This window comes from Salmo salar, chromosome 01 (genome assembly GCF_965601325.2).
Source record: "Salmo salar chromosome 01, fSalSal1, whole genome shotgun sequence".
NCBI lineage: Eukaryota > Metazoa > Chordata > Actinopteri > Salmoniformes > Salmonidae > Salmo > Salmo salar.
In genome coordinates, this window is record NC_138291.1 from 27,965,895 (window position 1) to 27,988,063 (window position 22,169).

At 38.2% G+C, this 22,169-nt stretch overlaps 1 protein-coding gene across 3 annotated transcripts in view; it reads right to left on the bottom strand.

The window, feature by feature from the left end:
* Positions 1-2,586: 2,586 nt before the first annotated feature.
* Positions 2,587-22,169, bottom strand: part of LOC106590180 (estrogen-related receptor beta) — an 84,989-nt gene continuing 65,406 nt past the window's right edge. For all 3 annotated transcript variants that reach the window (XM_082973134.1, XM_082973127.1, XM_082973124.1), the window contains one exon: positions 2,587-7,421. In XM_082973134.1, the coding sequence (XP_082829260.1) occupies positions 7,177-7,421 (245 nt within the window). In that variant the 3' untranslated portion in view covers positions 2,587-7,176. The remainder of the gene's footprint in view (positions 7,422-22,169) is intronic.

Consider the following 22,169-nt stretch of genomic DNA (forward strand, 5'->3'; position numbering starts at 1 on the left):
ACTTGCCTAGTTAAATAAAAGTAAAATAAATATAAAAAATACTGTAGTTAAGAAAGTAATACTAAGTGTATGTTGTGTAGTAAGCTGTAAGTAGGCCATGTGCCTCACCCTAATACTTTGGTCTATTATTACCTCTTAATTTGGCCTACTGTCCTGACTTGGTGGTGCAGCTGTTTTTTAGAAATTGAATCATCGAATATTGTAAGAGCTTTCATTGTCTGCTTATATGCCCCCTTTATTTATCCTACAGTTCTGACTTGGTGTACAGGGAGAACACTGTAAGAACAGCCCATGTTCTGAATTCTGTCGCTGTACACTTCAAGAGTGCTGAACAAATAGTTATATTGACTACGGACGTCCTAGCTTGCTTAATCGAAATTACGGATTACCTCTTATCTGCTTGTCGTCCCCTTATGCCATACTTTATATATCGCAATTGTCAGTAGAAACCACATTTTTTAAAGCAAGTCAGCCATGGGGCACCCGAGTGGTGCAGTGGTATAAGGCACTGCATCTCAGTGCTAGAGGCGTCACTACAGACCATGTTTTGATTCCAGGCTGTATTACAACCGGCCGTGATTGGGAGTCCCATAGGGCGGTGCACAATTGGCCCAGCGTCGTCTGGGTTAGGGTTTGGCCGGGGGAAGGTCATCGTAAATAAGAAGTTGTTCTTAACTGACTTGCCTAGTTAAATAAAGGTTAAATAAATACAAAAAATATCAGCTATGTTTTAAAAAAAAGCAGTTAATGAGGCTGAATTAACTGTTTTGCTGCCAGACAAGGCTCAGCTGATAGCCAGGTGTAGCAGTGGTAATGTGTTGGGACATTGGGATAGCTTTATGTAGGCCCTAACAGTTTGTGGGCACCGTTTGTCACTGTAATAGTGCAATTACTGTATTGTTTAGTGTTGTATTGTGTAGTGGCTTTGCTGGCATGCATCCCACATTTTTTCTTTCTTGCCCCACCAAGACTTACATGCTAAAATAGCCACTGGAAACATGGAATAATATAAACTCAGCAAAAAAGGAAACATCCTCTCACTGTCAACTGTGTTTATTTTCAGCAAACTTAACATGTGTAAATATTTGTATGAACATAACAAGATTCAACAACTGAGACATAAACTGAACACGTTCCACAGACATGTGACTAACAGAAATGGAATAATGTGTCCCTGAACAAAGGGGGGTCAAAATCAAAAGTAACTGTCAGTATCTGGTGTGGCCACCAGCTGCATTAAGTACTGCAGTGCATCTCCTCCTCGTGGACTGCGCCAGATTTGCCAGTTATTGCTGTGAGATGTTACCCCACTCTTCTACCAAGGCCCTAGCCCTCACCCTCCGATCCAACAGGTCCCAGACGTGCTCAAAGGGATTGAGATCCGGGCTCTTCATTGGCCATGGCAGAACACTGACAATCCTGTCTTGCAGGAAATCACGCACAGAACAAGCAGTATGGCTGGTGGCATTGTCATGCTGGAGGGTCATGTCAGGATGAGCCTGCAGGAAGGGTACCACATGGAGGAGGAGGATGTCTTCTCTGCAACGCACAGTGTTGAAATTGCCTGCAATGACAACAAGCTCAGTCCGATGATGCTGACACAACGCTCGTGATGTCTGGTGAGGACCTGCCTTACAACAGGCCTACAAGCCCTCAGTCCAGCCTCTCTCAGCCTATTGCGGACAGTCTGAGCACTGATGGAGGGATTGTGCATTCCTGGTGTAAATCGGGCAGTTGTTGTTACCATCCTGTACCTGTCCCGCATGTGTGATGTTTGGATGTGCCAATCCTGTGCAGGTGTTGTTACATGTGGTCTGCCACTGCGAGGACGATCATCTGTCCGTCCTGTCTCCCTGTAGCGTTGTCTTAGGCGTCTCACAGCACGGACATTGCAATATATTGCCCTGGCCACATCTGCAGTCCTCATGCCTCCTTGCAGCATGTCTAAGGCACATTCACGCAGATGAACAGGGACCCTGGGCATCTTTATTTTGGTGTTCTTCAGAGTCAGTAGAAAGGCCTCTTTAGTGTCCTAAGTTTTCATAACTGTGACCTTAAATGCCTACCATTTGTAAGCTGTTAGTGTCTTAACGACCGTTCCACAGGTGCATGTTCATTAATTGTTTATGGTTCATTGAACAAGCATGGGAAACAGCATTTAAACTCTTTACAATGAAGACCTGTATTTGGATTTTTACGAATTCTCTTTGAAAGACAGGGTCCTGAAAAAGGGACGTTTCTTTTTTTGCTGAGTTTATGTATTCTGTCTGATCCTCTTTTTGAGTCTAATGATATTATTACTAAAAATGTGCCCTCGTCATCACAAATGTGACTTTATAAATGCACTATGATTGACATATCCTTACACGAGTATGTACTGTGCTGAAAGAGGTCAGGTTTGTTTGGGATATTTTAAATGTACATTTAAATGCATCACAACATCATCAATAGTGTAGTGCAGGCTTCCCCAGCTGGCGGCCCGCGGGTGGTTTTATTTGACTCCCCAAGTTTTTTGAGCAATTTTTTAAAATAAAAATAACAACACCTTTTCATTGTTGGACAAAAAAGACTAAAGACACCAGGAAATAAGCTCCAAATGACTTTAATTTAAGAAATCTGTTCCCAGGTATTCCCACACCTAATAGAGACGTGATTGTATGCAAATGTAAGCAAGGTTTGAAATGATTCTTTTTTCGTCAAACATGATCTGTTTTGGCTTCTTGCGGTCAATTTGCAGTCTACAAATGATTTGTAATTATGTTCCGGCCCCCCGACCATCCACTCCAGAAAATATCAGTCCGTGGGTGAAACTAGTTGATGGTCCCTGGTGTAGTGGGATAATAAATGAATCACAGACTTCTGGGAGTTATTTAATTATTTCTTCCTTTACCTTTTAGGAAATCAAAACATAAAGGTGACACAGATATTGGTGATTCAACAATCAGAGATATCAATGTACACTGTTGCCAAATTATATAATTCACACCATTAATATTTATACTGTAGGAACAGGAAATAATTTAAAGTACCTGTTCCTTAATGCAAGTTTATCATCAAGGGACCAATTCTGACACATTGATGTTAATAAAAACATGTACCCGCTTCATAGCCAAAATGGGTCTCGCCCACTGATAGCCAAATCATGAAGTCAACTTTAAGCATGCTTTACCTTTACAAACAGATATATGGATGGTAAGAGACTACTGGTGACTATAATTACAAATACACTACATGACCAAAAGTATGTGGACACCTGCTCGTCGAACATCTCATTCCAATATCATGGGCATTAATGTGGAGTTGGTCCCCCTTTGCTGCTATAACAGCCTCCACTTTTCTGGGAAGGCTTTCCACTAGATGTTGGAACATTGCTGTGGGGACTTGCTTCCATTCAGCCACAAGAGCATTAGTAAGGTCGGGCACTGATGTTGGGCGATTAGACTTGGCTCGCAGTCGGCATTCCAATTCATCCCAAAGATGATCGGTGGGGTTGAGGTCAGGGTTCTGTGCAGGCCAGTCAAGTTCTTAGATACCGATCTCAACAAACCATTTCTGTATGGACCTTGCTTTGTGCACGGGGGCATTGGCATGCTAAAACATGAAGGGCCTACTCCAAACAAATTTAGAAGCACAGGATTGTCTACAATTTAATTATATGCTGTAGCGTTAGGCTTTCCCTTCACTGGAACTAAGGGGCCTACTGTAGCCCGAACCATGAAAAACAGCCCCAGACCATTATGCATTGGGGCAGGTAGTTCTCCTGGCATCTGCCAAACCCAGAATCGTCCATTGGACTGCCAGATGGTGAGGCGTGATTCATCACTCCAGAGAACGTGTTTACACCGCTCCAGAGTCCAATGGTGGCGAGCTTTACACCAGTCCAGCCAACGCTTGGCATTGCGCATGGTAATTTTAGGCTTGTGTGCGACTGCTCAGCCATGGAAACCCATTTCATGAAGCTCCTGACGAACAGTTCTTGTGCTGACTTGCTTCCAGAGGTAGTTTGGAACTTGGTAGTGATTTGATGTGCTTCAGCACTTGGCGGTCCCGTTCTGTGAGCTTGTGTGGCCTACCATTTTGCGGCTGAGCCGTTGTTGCTCCTAGATGTTTCCACTTCACAATAACAGCACTTACATTTGACTGGGGCAGCTCTAGCAGGGCAGAAATTTGACGAACTGACTTGTTGGAAAGGTGGCATCCAATAACGGTGCCACGTTGAAAGTCACTGAGCTTTTCAGTAAGGCTATTCTACTGCCAATGTTTGTTTATTGAGATTGCATGGCTGTGTGCTCGATGTTATACACCTGTCAGCAATGGGTGTGGCTGAAAAAACGGAATCCACTAATTTGAAGGGGTGTCCACATACTTTTGTATATATAGAGTATCTTGGCAGGGGCATTTCTAGACAATAAATCTTTGATAGAAACGTGGACGGCTCATGTATATTTCAATACAGTCATGATGGTGATGATGATGATACTGATGAAGAATACGTCTTGAAATCGAAAGTATCGACAATAGTGATGAGGTAGTAGTCAGCAGGATGCTGCATGCTGTACTTTATTTTGAACTGCTGTAACTCGGCAACCTACTGTATACTGTCCAGTAACCATTCGCATTGATATACTGTATATATATATATATATACACATTACACTGTATAGACCCAGTTTGAATGTAAGACTTGTTATTTTGCATTCTAGAGGAGCCTAAATACAAATGAAAGCATTGAAGGGAGGTGCCTGGAGTTTACGTTGCATCGTGTTCGGTGTGAATTTTGGATCACTACAAAAAGCTTGTTGTAAAGTTTTTCTGCTAAACTGTCTGATCTGTTTCATCTGTACTTGTCCATACAAACACTTGTATTTTACAGCAGAGCAAAGAAAATATAGTTCTGATATTTATTTTTGATAAGAATAATTTTTAATAATATTGAAATATTAATCCAATTGTCCAAAATCTTGGTAAAAGCATGCTTACAGCATGGTTTCAGTCAGAATTGGTCCCCGTTGTATTGCACAACAGTAAAATAGTTCAAGTTACATGGTCACCCTCTAAAGTGGAGCCTGTTAAGTAGACAGCGGCTAGTTCAAGTTGGGATTATTAGGTGTTGGGGTGTGTAGTCATCCTCCATTAAGTGACCAATCAGGCTGCAGTAAAATAGGGTGCTGCAGGATTAACACTGGTCAATGATATCACAAGCAGAGTAGCAACCATCCCGTTTCCAATGTCAGGGATTCCTTTGATCACAGTTTCGTATTGTGACAGCACCAACATGTATCGCATCACATTAATCACGTCAGTAGTATTATCATCCCCCTCCCATCACATTCTCTCCCATGCAGAACAAGAACAGCATGAGTCTACAGTACTGAACTACAGGTCCCAGCATGCACCATGGAGGTCGACCTACCTACACACTGGGAGCATGGAGGCCCTCTCGTCACTTTCCCACAGAGATCACACCTTGTACAGACACACCATGGGACTGGTGCTACCCTTTGAAACATGCTGACACTTTGTAGCCTGCATGGCTTCTCACAAGAGGAGCACCTTGGGGAGTGATTTGCTGTCTTTAAGGATGCCTGTCTGTCTCCTGGTCTGTTGAGAGGTGTTACACCACAGCTACTGTGTCAACATGGGGTCAAGCAGCGTTCCACGTGTCTACTGTACTCCTGGAGGGAGGCAGAGCTGCACAGTAGAGAGCAGGCAGGCAGCTATGGCAATAACCTCCTTCTTTGTTAAAAATACCCCCAGTCAGCGTGAAACGCTAGCTACCAACACATCACTGCACTGCACCTGCCATTCACCTCAGTTTGGCTGTAGCTCCATAAAGACAGTCCCAGCTATAAAAAGACAGGCAGCTTTTAAAATGCTGTTAGCAGATGCTGGACACTTTGCTCCCTGTGTGTGGGAGGACTCTGCCACGGTCTTAAAGGACCCAAAATAGAGCATTTGACACATGGGCCTCTGATTGTTTGAACATGGAATCTTCTGGACTTCTGCCAGTCGGCAGAAATCCTTTGATACCCCCGCCCCAAACCCACTCATCATGTTTCACCATGCCCAAATCAGGTCATTTGCTCAGTTGCCAAGAGGCAATTTCCATCGGCTTGCACAATCACCAAATGTGGGGTTTACAGAGGAGAAACACTACAGTGCAACAGGCGAGTGGTGCATCCATTGCCAGGACACACACTCACACACACATGGGAGGGCATGGTCTTCTAGCGACAGACAGACAGACAGACAGACAGACAGACAGACAGACAGACAGACAGACAGACAGACAGACAGACAGACAGACAGACAGACAGACAGACAGACAGACAGACAGAGACAGACAGACAGACAGAGACAGCAGCGTAGTGAAGCAGATGATATAGGAGGTTTAACATGACTTGTCCACGGCACGGCTCCCTTTATTGCTGAGTTACTACAGAATAAGACGACTGACTACCTGGCTACGCTAGTTTGGTTAAACATGTCATGTGACCAGTTTATCTTCTTCCTGTCTGAGACCAATCGACATCACACAGCTCACTGCTCTGAAGAGGTATATTCAAGGACATTTAGATCAGTAGAGCTCACATTTAGGTAACACTTTCTGTTCTTTCTTTCTTTTCATTTTTTTCCAAAGAAGGAGAAAGAGAGAAAATGGCCGTTGGCTTCACCAGACATAACTGTACACTCAGTCAATCATTATTAATAAATATATACATGTCCTGGTCAAGTCCAGGAGGTGAAACAACTGTCTAACAAGTGAGTCATAGTGGTTGACGTGTGTTGTCATCAGAACACATATGGAGACCTCAACTGCAGATTCTGACTAGAAATAAAACCATGTTAATTAAGAGCCTGCAATTAAAGATATAGAGAGAGGGGGAGATCCTTCACATACAGTATGACCACAGACCATAAACAAAACAAAATTATTACTGTACATAGTATTTCTTATATATTTTAAATTAATCTGCATCATTTTATATTTATATTTTTAACCAAGTTTTGCATTTGTTCTTCTTTATTTTAATTATTTTTTTAAATGTCTTGGGTTCGAGGGGGCGAGAGCGCAAGAGAGGTCAGTCTGTCTCCTGTCACAGTCAGCAGGGTGTTCCTCTCCTGTCCTGAGTCCCCTCTGTCCATGTCCTTCTGTCTGCATCACCTGCTCCTCCATCAGACCTTGGCCTCCAGCATCTCCAGGAAGAGTTTGTGCATGGGCACCTTGCCCTGCACCTTGATGCTGTAAAAGTGCTGCACGGCCTTGGTGGCGGTCTGACGCAGCAGGGGCAGGGTCATGAGCAGCTTGCCTGCCCGCCGGGGGTCCTCCTGATGCTGGCTGCTCTCATAGTCCTGCAGGGCCTCATGGAGCGCATCCTGGAGCTTCTGCACCGCCTCCACGTCCTCTATATGCATGGAGTCTGGAGAGGAGAGGGAAAGAAACGGTCAGTGAGAGGGGGCTCTTCAACATGAGTCATTTTAACACCTTCAGAGATACAATGACAACACAAACCAGTGCTTGATTTAATGAAATGTAAAATAGTTCTGTAAATAGTAACACATCAAAACTTTGCAGAATACAGTGCACAATTCCGATGCAATGAGAGCTGAACGAGGCTGATGAACACAGCAGGAATTCCAAAAAAGCACATATCTCAATTGTATTTTTGCTAAAGTAAAACATGGCTGGGTATGTACTAGTGATCTAACAGTGTAGTCAGCTATTAGACACGTTACCAGCATAATTCACACTGCGACAAGATAAACAATAGAACGTAAAGAAAAACACAAACTTAATGTATTTTTTTTTGCCAGGTGGCCTTGGTTTGATTTTCGTATGGCCTTTGACCAATGAGACTGAAAATCCATATAATGCAGCAGTCTCCTGCAGCACACAATGGAATGAACAGCAGCCAACCCCCAGTGAATGAATACATATTAAACACCTCACGGTTCCAAAAGACAGCTCCGGAATAGATTGTTTTCTTATAAACACTCCATCAGGGAATTGGATGGTGTAAACTAGCTTCAATAAAGAAATAATACTTCCTTCACATTTTCATTCATTTCCTCCCTCTTCTCTCACAGACACGTGGAACAACACATGAGTGCAATGAAAGTAAACACTATTGTACATTTGATTAAATAATCACTGGAATGTTAATGCTTTAGCTTGCTGGAAACCATATTTGGACTGATGATTGATCAAACAAAACAAGTGATATAAACTCCAATTGAACTAGTGTAACTACATGTATGTTCTGTAGGTCTACTGTAACAGTGTAACTACATGTATGTTCTGTAGGTCTACTGTAACAGTGTAACTACATGTATGTTCTGTAGGTCTACTGTAATAGTGTAACTACATGTATGTTCTGTAGGTCTACTGTAACAGTGTAACTACATGTATGTTCTGTAGGTCTACTGTAATAGTGTAACTACATGTATGTACTGTAGGCCTACTGTAATAGTGTAACTACATGTACTGTAGGCCTACTGTAACAGTGTAACTACATGTACTGTAGGCCTACTGTAACAGTGTAACTACATGTATGTACTGTAGGTCTACTGTAATAGTGTAACTACATGTATGTTCTGTAGGTCTACTGTAATAGTGTAACTACATGTACTGTATGTCTACAGTAATAGTGTAACTACATGTACTGTAGGTCTACAGTAATAGTGTAACTACATGTATGTACTGTAGGCCTACTGTAATAGTGTAACTACATGTACTGTAGGTCTACTGTAACAGTGTAACTACATGTATGTACTGTAGGTCTACTGTAAAAGTGTAACTACATGTATGTACTGTAGGTCTACTGTAACAGTGTAACTACATGTATGTACTGTAGGTCTACTGTAACAGTGTAACTACATGTATGTACTGTAGGTCTACTGTAACAGTGTAACTACATGGACTGTAGGTCTACTGTAATATTGTAACTACATGTACTGTAGGTCTACTGTAACAGTGTAACTACATGTACTGTAGGTCTACTGTAATAGTGTAACTACATGTATGTACTGTAGGTCTACTGTAACAGTGTAACTACATGTATGTTCTGTAGGTCTACTGTAACAGTGTAACTACATGTACTGTATGTCTACTGTAATAGTGTAACTACATGTACTGTAGGTCTACTGTAATAGTGTAACTACATGTACTGTAGGTCTACTGTAATGTTGTAACTACATGTATGTACTGTAGGTCTACTGTAATATTGTAACTACATGTACTGTAGGTCTACTGTAACAGTGTAACTACATATATGTACTGTAGGTCTACTGTAACAGTGTAACTACATGTATGTACTGTAGGTCTACTGTAATAGTTTAACTACATGTACTGTAGGTCTACTGTAACAGTGTAACTACATGTAGGTACTGTAGGCCTACTGTAAAAGTGTAACTACATGTACTGTAGGTCTACTGTAATAGTGTAACTACATGTATGTACTGTAGGTCTACTGTAATAGTGTAACTACATGTATGTACTGTAGGTCTACTGTAACAGTGTGACTACATGTATGTACTGTAGGCCTACTGTAATAGTGTAACTCCATGTATGTAATGTAGGTCTACTGTAATATTGTAACTACATGTATGTACTGTAGGTCTACTGTAACAGTGTAACTACATGTATATACTGTAGGTCTACTGTAATAGTGTAACTACATGTATGTACTGTAGACCTACTGTAATAGTGTAACTAAATGTATGTACTGTAGGTCTACTGTAACAGTGTAACTACATGTACTGTAGGTCTACTGTAATAGTGTAACTACATGTATGTACTGTAGGTCTACTGTAACAGTGTAACTACATGTACTGTAGGTCTACTGTAATAGTGTAACTACATGTATGTACTGTAGGTCTACTGTAACAGTGTAACTACATATATGTACTGTAGGTCTACTGTAACAGTGTAACTACATGTATGTACTGTAGGTCTACTGTAATAGTTTAACTACATGTACTGTAGGTCTACTGTAACAGTGTAACTACATGTATGTACTGTAGGCCTACTGTAAAAGTGTAACTACATGTACTGTAGGTCTACTGTAATAGTGTAACTACATGTATGTACTGTAGGTCTACTGTAATAGTGTAACTACATGTATGTACTGTAGGTCTACTGTAAGAGTGTGACTACATGTATGTACTGTAGGCCTACTGTAATAGTGTAACTCCATGTATGTAATGTAGGTCTACTGTAATATTGTAACTACATGTATGTACTGTAGGTCTACTGTAACAGTGTAACTACATGTATATACTGTAGGTCTACTGTAATAGTGTAACTACATGTATGTACTGTAGACCTACTGTAATAGTGTAACTAAATGTATGTACTGTAGGTCTACTGTAACAGTGTAACTACATGTACTGTAGGTCTACTGTAATAGTGTAACTACATGTATGTACTGTAGGTCTACTGTAACAGTGTAACTACATGTACTGTAGGTCTACTGTAATAGTGTAACTACATGTATGTACTGTAGGTCTACTGTAACAGTGTAACTACATGTATGTACTGTAGGTCTACTGTAACAGTGTAACTACATGTATGTACTGTAGGTCTACTGTAATAGTGTAACTACATGTATGTACTGTAGACCTACTGTAATAGTGTAACTACATGTATGTACTGTAGGTCTACTGTAACAGTGTAACTACATGTACTGTAGGTCTACTGTAATAGTGTAACTACATGTATGTACTGTAGGTCTACTGTAACAGTGTAACTACATGTATGTACTGTAGGTCTACTGTAACAGTGTAACTACATGTATGTACTGTAGGTCTACTGTAACAGTGTAACTACATGTACTGTAGGTCTACTGTAATAGTGTAACTACATGTATGTACTGTACGTCTACTGTAATAGTATAACTACATGTACTGTAGGTCTACTGTAATAGTGTAACTACATGTACTGTAGGTCTACTGTAATATATTAACTACATGTACTGTAGGTCTACTGTAATAGTGTAACTACATGTACTGTAGGTCTACTGTAATAGTGTAACTACATGTACTGTAGGTATACTGTAATATTGTAACTACATGTATGTACTGTAGGTCTACTGTAATAGAGTAACTACATGTACTGTAGGTCTACTGTAACAGTGTAACTACATGTACTGTAGGTCTACTGTAACAGTGTAACTACATGTACTGTAGGTCTACTGTAACAGTGTAACTACATGTATGTACTGCAGGTCTACTGTAATAGTGTAACTACATGTATGTACTGTAGGTCTACTGTAAAAGTGTAACTACATGTACTGTAGGTCTACTGTAACAGTGTAACTACATGTATGTACTGTAGGCCTACTGTAAAAGTGTAACTACATGTACTGTAGGTCTACTGTAATAGTGTAACTACATGTATGTACTGTAGGTCTACTGTAATAGTGTAACTACATGTATGTACTGTAGGTCTACTGTAACAGTGTAACTACATGTATATACTGTAGGTCTACTGTAATAATGTAACTACATGTATGTACTGTAGGTCTACTGTAATAGTGTAACTACATGTATGTACTGTAGGTCTACTGTAACAGTGTAACTACATGTACTGTAGGTCTACTGTAATAGTGTAACTACATGTATGTACTGTAGGTCTACTGTAACAGTGTAACTACATGTACTGTAGGTCTACTGTAACAGTGTAACTACCTGTATGTACTGTAGGTCTACTGTAACAGTGTAACTACATGTACTGTAGGTCTACTGTAATAGTGTAACTACATGTATGTACTGTAGGTCTACTGTAACAGTGTGACTACATGTATGTACTGTAGGCCTACTGTAATAGTGTAACTCCATGTATGTAATGTAGGTCTACTGTAATATTGTAACTACATGTTTGTACTGTAGGTCTACTGTAACAGTGTAACTACATGTATGTACTGTAGGTGTACTGTAACAGTGTAACTACATGTACTGTAGGTCTACTGTAATAGTGTAACTACATGTATGTACTGTAGGTCTACTGTAATAGTATAACTACATGTACTGTAGGTCTACTGTAATAGTGTAACTACATGTATGTACTGTAGGTCTACTGTAATAGTTTAACTACATGTACTGTAGGTCTACTTTAACAGTGTAACTACATGTATGTACTGTAGATCTACTGTAATAGTGTAACTACATGTATGTACTGTAGGGCTACTGTAACAGTGTAACTACATGTACTGTAGGTCTACTGTAACAGTGTAACTACATGTATGTACTGTAGGTCTACTGTAATAGTGTAACTACATGTATGTACTGTAGGCCTACTGTAATAGTGTAACTACATGTATGTACTGTAGGTCTACTGTAACAGTGTAACTACATGTACTGTAGGTCTACTGTAATAGTGTAACTACATGTATGTACTGTAGGTCTACTGTAACAGTGTAACTACATGTATGTACTGTAGGTCTACTGTAACAGTGTAACTACATGTATGTACTGTAGGTCTACTGTAACAGTGTAACTACATGTACTGTAGGTCTACTGTAATAGTTTAACTACATGTACTGTAGGTCTACTGTAATAGTGTAACTACATGTATGTACTGTAGGTCTACTGTAACATTGTGACTACATGTATGTACTGTAGGCCTACTGTAATAGTGTAACTCCATGTATGTAATGTAGGTCTACTGTAATATTGTAACTACATGTACATACTGTAGGTCTACTGTAATGTTGTAACTACATGTATGTACTGTAGGTCTACTGTAATATTTTAACTACATGTACTGTAGGTCTACTGTAATAGTGTAACTACATGTACTGTAGGTCTACAGTAATAGTGTAACTACATGTACTGTAGGTCTACTGTAATAGTGTAACTACATGTATGTACTGTAGGTCTACTGTAATAGTTTAACTACATGTACTGTAGGTCTACTTTAACAGTGTAACTACATGTATGTACTGTAGATCTACTGTAATAGTGTAACTACATGTATGTACTGTAGGGCTACTGTAATAGTGTAACTACATGTACTGTAGGTCTACTGTAACAGTGTAACTACATGTATGTACTGTAGGTCTACTGTAATAGTGTAACTACATGTATGTACTGTAGGCTTACTGTAATAGTGTAACTACATGTATGTACTGTAGGTCTACTGTAACAGTGTAACTACATGTACTGTAGGTCTACTGTAATAGTGTAACTACATGTATGTACTGTAGGTCTACTGTAACAGTGTAACTACATGTATGTACTGTAGGTCTACTGTAACAGTGTAACTACATGTATGTACTGTAGGTCTACTGTAACAGTGTAACTACATGTACTGTAGGTCTACTGTAATAGTGTAACTACATGTATGTACTGTACGTCTACTGTAATAGTATAACTACATGTACTGTAGGTCTACTGTAATAGTGTAACTACATGTACTGTAGGTCTACTGTAATAGTGTAACTACATGTATGTACTGTAGGTCTACTGTAACAGTGTAACTACATGTATATACTGTAGGTCTACTGTAATGTTGTAACTACATGTATGTACTGTAGGTCTACTGTAATATTTTAACTACATGTACTGTAGGTCTACTGTAATAGTGTAACTACATGTACTGTAGGTCTACAGTAATAGTGTAACTACATGTACTGTAGGTCTACTGTAATAGTGTAACTACATGTATGTACTGTAGGTCTACTGTAACAGTGTAACTACATGTATGTACTGTAGGTCTACTGTAACAGTGTAACTACATGTATATACTGTAGGTCTACTGTAATAGTGTAACTACATGTATGTACTGTAGGTCTACTGTAATAGTGTAACTACATGTATGTACTGTAGGTCTACTGTAACAGTGTAACTACATGTACTGTAGGTCTACTGTAATAGTGTAACTACATGTATGTACTGTAGGTCTACTGTAACAGTGTAACTACATGTACTGTAGGTCTACTGTAACAGTGTAACTACATGTACTGTAGGTCTACTGTAATAGTGTAACTACATGTATGTACTGTAGGTCTACTGTAACAGTGTGACTACATGTATGTACTGTAGGCCTACTGTAATAGTGTAACTCCATGTATGTAATGTAGGTCTACTGTAATATTGTAACTACATGTATGTACTGTAGGTCTACTGTAACAGTGTAACTACATGTATGTACTGTAGGTCTACTGTAATAGTATAACTACATGTATGTACTGTAGGTCTACTGTAACAGTGTAACTACATGTACTGTAGGTCTACTGTAATAGTGTAACTACATGTATGTACTGTAGGTCTACTGTAATAGTATAACTACATGTACTGTAGGTCTACTGTAATAGTGTAACTACATGTACTGTAGGTCTACTTTAACAGTGTAACTACATGTATGTACTGTAGGTCTACTGTAATAGTGTAACTACATGTATGTACTGTAGGTCTATTGTAACAGTGTAACTACATGTACTGTAGGTCTACTGTAATAGTGTAACTACATGTACTGTAGGTCTACTGTAACAGTGTAACTACATGTATGTACTGTAGGTCTACTGTAAAAGTGTAACTACATGTATGTACTGTAGGTCTACTGTAACAGTGTAACTACATGTATGTACTGTAGGTCTACTGTAACAGTGTAACTACATGGACTGTAGGTCTACTGTAATATTGTAACTACATGTACTGTAGGTCTACTGTAACAGTGTAACTACATGTACTGTAGGTCTACTGTAATAGTGTAACTACATGTATGTACTGTAGGTCTACTGTAACAGTGTAACTACATGTATGTTCTGTAGGTCTACTGTAACAGTGTAACTACATGTACTGTATGTCTACTGTAATAGTGTAACTACATGTACTGTAGGTCTACTGTAATAGTGTAACTACATGTACTGTAGGTCTAGTGTAACTACATATATGTACTGTAGGTCTACTGTAATAGTGTAACTACATGTATGTACTGTAGGTCTACTGTAATAGTGTAACTACATGTATGTACTGTAGGTCTACTGTAACAGTGTAACTACATGTATGTACTGTAGGTCTACTGTAACAGTGTAACTACATGTACTGTAGGTCTACTGTAATAGTGTAACTACATGTATGTACTGTACGTCTACTGTAATAGTATAACTACATGTACTGTAGGTCTACTGTAATAGTGTAACTACATGTACTGTAGGTCTACTGTAATAGTGTAACTACATGTATGTACTGTAGGTCTACTGTAACAGTGTAACTACATGTACATACTGTAGGTCTACTGTAATGTTGTAACTACATGTATGTACTGTAGGTCTACTGTAATATTTTAACTACATGTACTGTAGGTCTACTGTAATAGTGTAACTACATGTACTGTAGGTCTACAGTAATAGTGTAACTACATGTACTGTAGGTCTACTGTAATAGTGTAACTACATGTATGTACTGTAGGTCTACTGTAATAGTTTAACTACATGTACTGTAGGTCTACTTTAACAGTGTAACTACATGTATGTACTGTAGATCTACTGTAATAGTGTAACTACATGTATGTACTGTAGGGCTACTGTAATAGTGTAACTACATGTACTGTAGGTCTACTGTAACAGTGTAACTACATGTATGTACTGTAGGTCTACTGTAATAGTGTAACTACATGTATGTACTGTAGGCTTACTGTAATAGTGTAACTACATGTATGTACTGTAGGTCTACTGTAACAGTGTAACTACATGTACTGTAGGTCTACTGTAATAGTGTAACTACATGTATGTACTGTAGGTCTACTGTAACAGTGTAACTACATGTATGTACTGTAGGTCTACTGTAACAGTGTAACTACATGTATGTACTGTAGGTCTACTGTAACAGTGTAACTACATGTACTGTAGGTCTACTGTAATAGTGTAACTACATGTATGTACTGTACGTCTACTGTAATAGTATAACTACATGTACTGTAGGTCTACTGTAATAGTGTAACTACATGTACTGTAGGTCTACTGTAATAGTGTAACTACATGTATGTACTGTAGGTCTACTGTAACAGTGTAACTACATGTATATACTGTAGGTCTACTGTAATGTTGTAACTACATGTATGTACTGTAGGTCTACTGTAATATTTTAACTACATGTACTGTAGGTCTACTGTAATAGTGTAACTACATGTACTGTAGGTCTACAGTAATAGTGTAACTACATGTACTGTAGGTCTACTGTAATAGTGTAACTACATGTATGTACTGTAGGTCTACTGTAACAGTGTAACTACATGTATGTACTGTAGGTCTACTGTAACAGTGTAACTACATGTATATACTGTAGGTCTACTGTAATAGTGTAACTACATGTATGTACTGTAGGTCTACTGTAATAGTGTAACTACATGTATGTACTGTAGGTCTACTGTAACAGTGTAACTACATGTACTGTAGGTCTACTGTAATAGTGTAACTACATGTATGTACTGTAGGTCTACTGTAACAGTGTAACTACATGTACTGTAGGTCTACTGTAACAGTGTAACTACATGTACTGTAGGTCTACTGTAATAGTGTAACTACATGTATGTACTGTAGGTCTACTGTAACAGTGTGACTACATGTATGTACTGTAGGCCTACTGTAATAGTGTAACTCCATGTATGTAATGTAGGTCTACTGTAATATTGTAACTACATGTATGTACTGTAGGTCTACTGTAACAGTGTAACTACATGTATGTACTGTAGGTCTACTGTAATAGTATAACTACATGTATGTACTGTAGGTCTACTGTAACAGTGTAACTACATGTACTGTAGGTCTACTGTAATAGTGTAACTACATGTATGTACTGTAGGTCTACTGTAATAGTATAACTACATGTACTGTAGGTCTACTGTAATAGTGTAACTACATGTACTGTAGGTCTACTTTAACAGTGTAACTACATGTATGTACTGTAGGTCTACTGTAATAGTGTAACTACATGTATGTACTGTAGGTCTATTGTAACAGTGTAACTACATGTACTGTAGGTCTACTGTAATAGTGTAACTACATGTACTGTAGGTCTACTGTAACAGTGTAACTACATGTATGTACTGTAGGTCTACTGTAAAAGTGTAACTACATGTATGTACTGTAGGTCTACTGTAACAGTGTAACTACATGTATGTACTGTAGGTCTACTGTAACAGTGTAACTACATGGACTGTAGGTCTACTGTAATATTGTAACTACATGTACTGTAGGTCTACTGTAACAGTGTAACTACATGTACTGTAGGTCTACTGTAATAGTGTAACTACATGTATGTACTGTAGGTCTACTGTAACAGTGTAACTACATGTATGTTCTGTAGGTCTACTGTAACAGTGTAACTACATGTACTGTATGTCTACTGTAATAGTGTAACTACATGTACTGTAGGTCTACTGTAATAGTGTAACTACATGTACTGTAGGTCTAGTGTAACTACATATATGTACTGTAGGTCTACTGTAATAGTGTAACTACATGTATGTACTGTAGGTCTACTGTAATAGTGTAACTACATGTATGTACTGTAGGTCTACTGTAACAGTGTAACTACATGTATGTACTGTAGGTCTACTGTAACAGTGTAACTACATGTATATACTGTAGGTCTACTGTAATAGTGTAACTACATGTATGTACTGTAGACCTACTGTAATAGTGTAACTAACTGTATGTACTGTAGGTCTAATGTAACAGTGTAACTACATGTACTGTAGGTCTACTGTAATAGTGTAACTACATGTATGTACTGTAGGTCTACTGTAACAGTGTAACTACATGTACTGTAGGTCTACTGTAATAGTGTAACTACATGTATGTACTGTAGGTCTACTGTAACAGTGTAACTACATGTATGTACTGTAGGTCTACTGTAACAGTGTAACTACATGTATGTACTGTAGGTCTACTGTAATAGTGTAACTACATGTATGTACTGTAGACCTACTGTAATAGTGTAACTACATGTATGTACTGTAGGTCTACTGTAACAGTGTAACTACATGTACTGTAGGTCTACTGTAATAGTGTAACTACATGTATGTACTGTAGGTCTACTGTAACAGTGTAACTACATTTATGTACTGTAGGTCTACTGTAACAGTGTAACTACATGTATGTACTGTAGGTCTACTGTAACAGTGTAACTACATGTACTGTAGGTCTACTGTAATAGTGTAACTACATGTATGTACTGTACGTCTACTGTAATAGTATAACTACATGTACTGTAGGTCTACTGTAATAGTGTAACTACATGTACTGTAGGTCTACTGTAATATATTAACTACATGTACTGTAGGTCTACTGTAATAGTGTAACTACATGTACTGTAGGTCTACTGTAATAGTGTAACTACATGTACTGTAGGTATACTGTAATATTGTAACTACATGTATGTACTGTAGGTCTACTGTAATAGAGTAACTACATGTACTGTAGGTCTACTGTAACAGTGTAACTAAATGTACTGTAGGTCTACTGTAACAGTGTAACTACATGTACTGTAGGTCTACTGTAACAGTGTAACTACATGTATGTACTGCAGGTCTACTGTAATAGTGTAACTACATGTATGTACTGTAGGTCTACTGTAAAAGTGTAACTACATGTACTGTAGGTCTACTGTAACAGTGTAACTACATGTATGTACTGTAGGCCTACTGTAAAAGTGTAACTACATGTACTGTAGGTCTACTGTAATAGTGTAACTACATGTATGTACTGTAGGTCTACTGTAATAGTGTAACTACATGTATGTACTGTAGGTCTACTGTAACAGTGTAACTACATGTATATACTGTAGGTCTACTGTAATAATGTAACTACATGTATGTACTGTAGGTCTACTGTAATAGTGTAACTACATGTATGTACTGTAGGTCTACTGTAACAGTGTAACTACATGTACTGTAGGTCTACTGTAATAGTGTAACTACATGTATGTACTGTAGGTCTACTGTAACAGTGTAACTACATGTACTGTAGGTCTACTGTAACAGTGTAACTACCTGTATGTACTGTAGGTCTACTGTAACAGTGTAACTACATGTACTGTAGGTCTACTGTAATAGTGTAACTACATGTATGTACTGTAGGTCTACTGTAACAGTGTGACTACATGTATGTACTGTAGGCCTACTGTAATAGTGTAACTCCATGTATGTAATGTAGGTCTACTGTAAAATTGTAACTACATGTTTGTACTGTAGGTCTACTGTAACAGTGTAACTACATGTATGTACTGTAGGTGTACTGTAACAGTGTAACTACATGTACTGTAGGTCTACTGTAATAGTGTAACTACATGTATGTACTGTAGGTCTACTGTAATAGTATAACTACATGTACTGTAGGTCTACTGTAATAGTGTAACTACATGTATGTACTGTAGGTCTACTGTAATAGTTTAACTACATGTACTGTAGGTCTACTTTAACAGTGTAACTACATGTATGTACTGTAGATCTACTGTAATAGTGTAACTACATGTATGTACTGTAGGGCTACTGTAACAGTGTAACTACATGTACTGTAGGTCTACTGTAACAGTGTAACTACATGTACTGTAGGTCTACTGTAATAGTGTAACTACATGTATGTACTGTAGGTCTACTGTAACAGTGTAACTACATGTATGTTCTGTAGGTCTACTGTAACAGTGTAACTACATGTACTGTATGTCTACTGTAATAGTGTAACTACATGTACTGTAGGTCTACTGTAATAGTGTAACTACATGTACTGTAGGTCTAGTGTAACTACATATATGTACTGTAGGTCTACTGTAATAGTGTAACTACATGTATGTACTGTAGGTCTACTGTAATAGTGTAACTACATGTATGTACTGTAGGTCTACTGTAACAGTGTAACTACATGTATGTACTGTAGGTCTACTGTAACAGTGTAACTACATGTATATACTGTAGGTCTACTGTAATAGTGTAACTACATGTATGTACTGTAGACCTACTGTAATAGTGTAACTAACTGTATGTACTGTAGGTCTAATGTAACAGTGTAACTACATGTACTGTAGGTCTACTGTAATAGTGTAACTACATGTATGTACTGTAGGTCTACTGTAACAGTGTAACTACATGTACTGTAGGTCTACTGTAATAGTGTAACTACATGTATGTACTGTAGGTCTACTGTAACAGTGTAACTACATGTATGTACTGTAGGTCTACTGTAACAGTGTAACTACATGTATGTACTGTAGGTCTACTGTAATAGTGTAACTACATGTATGTACTGTAGACCTACTGTAATAGTGTAACTACATGTATGTACTGTAGGTCTACTGTAACAGTGTAACTACATGTACTGTAGGTCTACTGTAATAGTGTAACTACATGTATGTACTGTAGGTCTACTGTAACAGTGTAACTACATGTATGTACTGTAGGTCTACTGTAACAGTGTAACTACATGTATGTACTGTAGGTCTACTGTAACAGTGTAACTACATGTACTGTAGGTCTACTGTAATAGTGTAACTACATGTATGTACTGTACGTCTACTGTAATAGTATAACTACATGTACTGTAGGTCTACTGTAATAGTGTAACTACATGTACTGTAGGTCTACTGTAATATATTAACTACATGTACTGTAGGTCTACTGTAATAGTGTAACTACATGTACTGTAGGTCTACTGTAATAGTGTAACTACATGTACTGTAGGTATACTGTAATATTGTAACTACATGTATGTACTGTAGGTCTACTGTAATAGAGTAACTACATGTACTGTAGGTCTACTGTAACAGTGTAACTAAATGTACTGTAGGTCTACTGTAACAGTGTAACTACATGTACTGTAGGTCTACTGTAACAGTGTAACTACATGTATGTACTGCAGGTCTACTGTAATAGTGTAACTACATGTATGTACTGTAGGTCTACTGTAAAAGTGTAACTACATGTACTGTAGGTCTACTGTAACAGTGTAACTACATGTATGTACTGTAGGCCTACTGTAAAAGTGTAACTACATGTACTGTAGGTCTACTGTAATAGTGTAACTACATGTATGTACTGTAGGTCTACTGTAATAGTGTAACTACATGTATGTACTGTAGGTCTACTGTAACAGTGTAACTACATGTATATACTGTAGGTCTACTGTAATAATGTAACTACATGTATGTAATGTAGGTCTACTGTAATAGTGTAACTACATGTATGTACTGTAGGTCTACTGTAACAGTGTAACTACATGTACTGTAGGTCTACTGTAATAGTGTAACTACATGTATGTACTGTAGGTCTACTGTAACAGTGTAACTACATGTACTGTAGGTCTACTGTAACAGTGTAACTACCTGTATGTACTGTAGGTCTACTGTAACAGTGTAACTACATGTACTGTAGGTCTACTGTAATAGTGTAACTACATGTATGTACTGTAGGTCTACTGTAACAGTGTGACTACATGTATGTACTGTAGGCCTACTGTAATAGTGTAACTCCATGTATGTAATGTAGGTCTACTGTAATATTGTAACTACATGTTTGTACTGTAGGTCTACTGTAACAGTGTAACTACATGTATGTACTGTAGGTGTACTGTAACAGTGTAACTACATGTACTGTAGGTCTACTGTAATAGTGTAACTACATGTATGTACTGTAGGTCTACTGTAATAGTATAACTACATGTACTGTAGGTCTACTGTAATAGTGTAACTACATGTATGTACTGTAGGTCTACTGTAATAGTTTAACTACATGTACTGTAGGTCTACTTTAACAGTGTAACTACATGTATGTACTGTAGATCTACTGTAATAGTGTAACTACATGTATGTACTGTAGGGCTACTGTAACAGTGTAACTACATGTACTGTAGGTCTACTGTAACAGTGTAACTACATGTATGTACTGTAGGTCTACTGTAATAGTGTAACTACATGTATGTACTGTAGGCCTACTGTAATAGTGTAACTACATGTATGTACTGTAGGTCTACTGTAACAGTGTAACTACATGTACTGTAGGTCTACTGTAATAGTGTAACTACATGTATGTACTGTAGGTCTACTGTAACAGTGTAACTACATGTATGTACTGTAGGTCTACTGTAACAGTGTAACTACATGTATGTACTGTAGGTCTACTGTAACAGTGTAACTACATGTACTGTAGGTCTACTGTAATAGTGTAACTACATGTA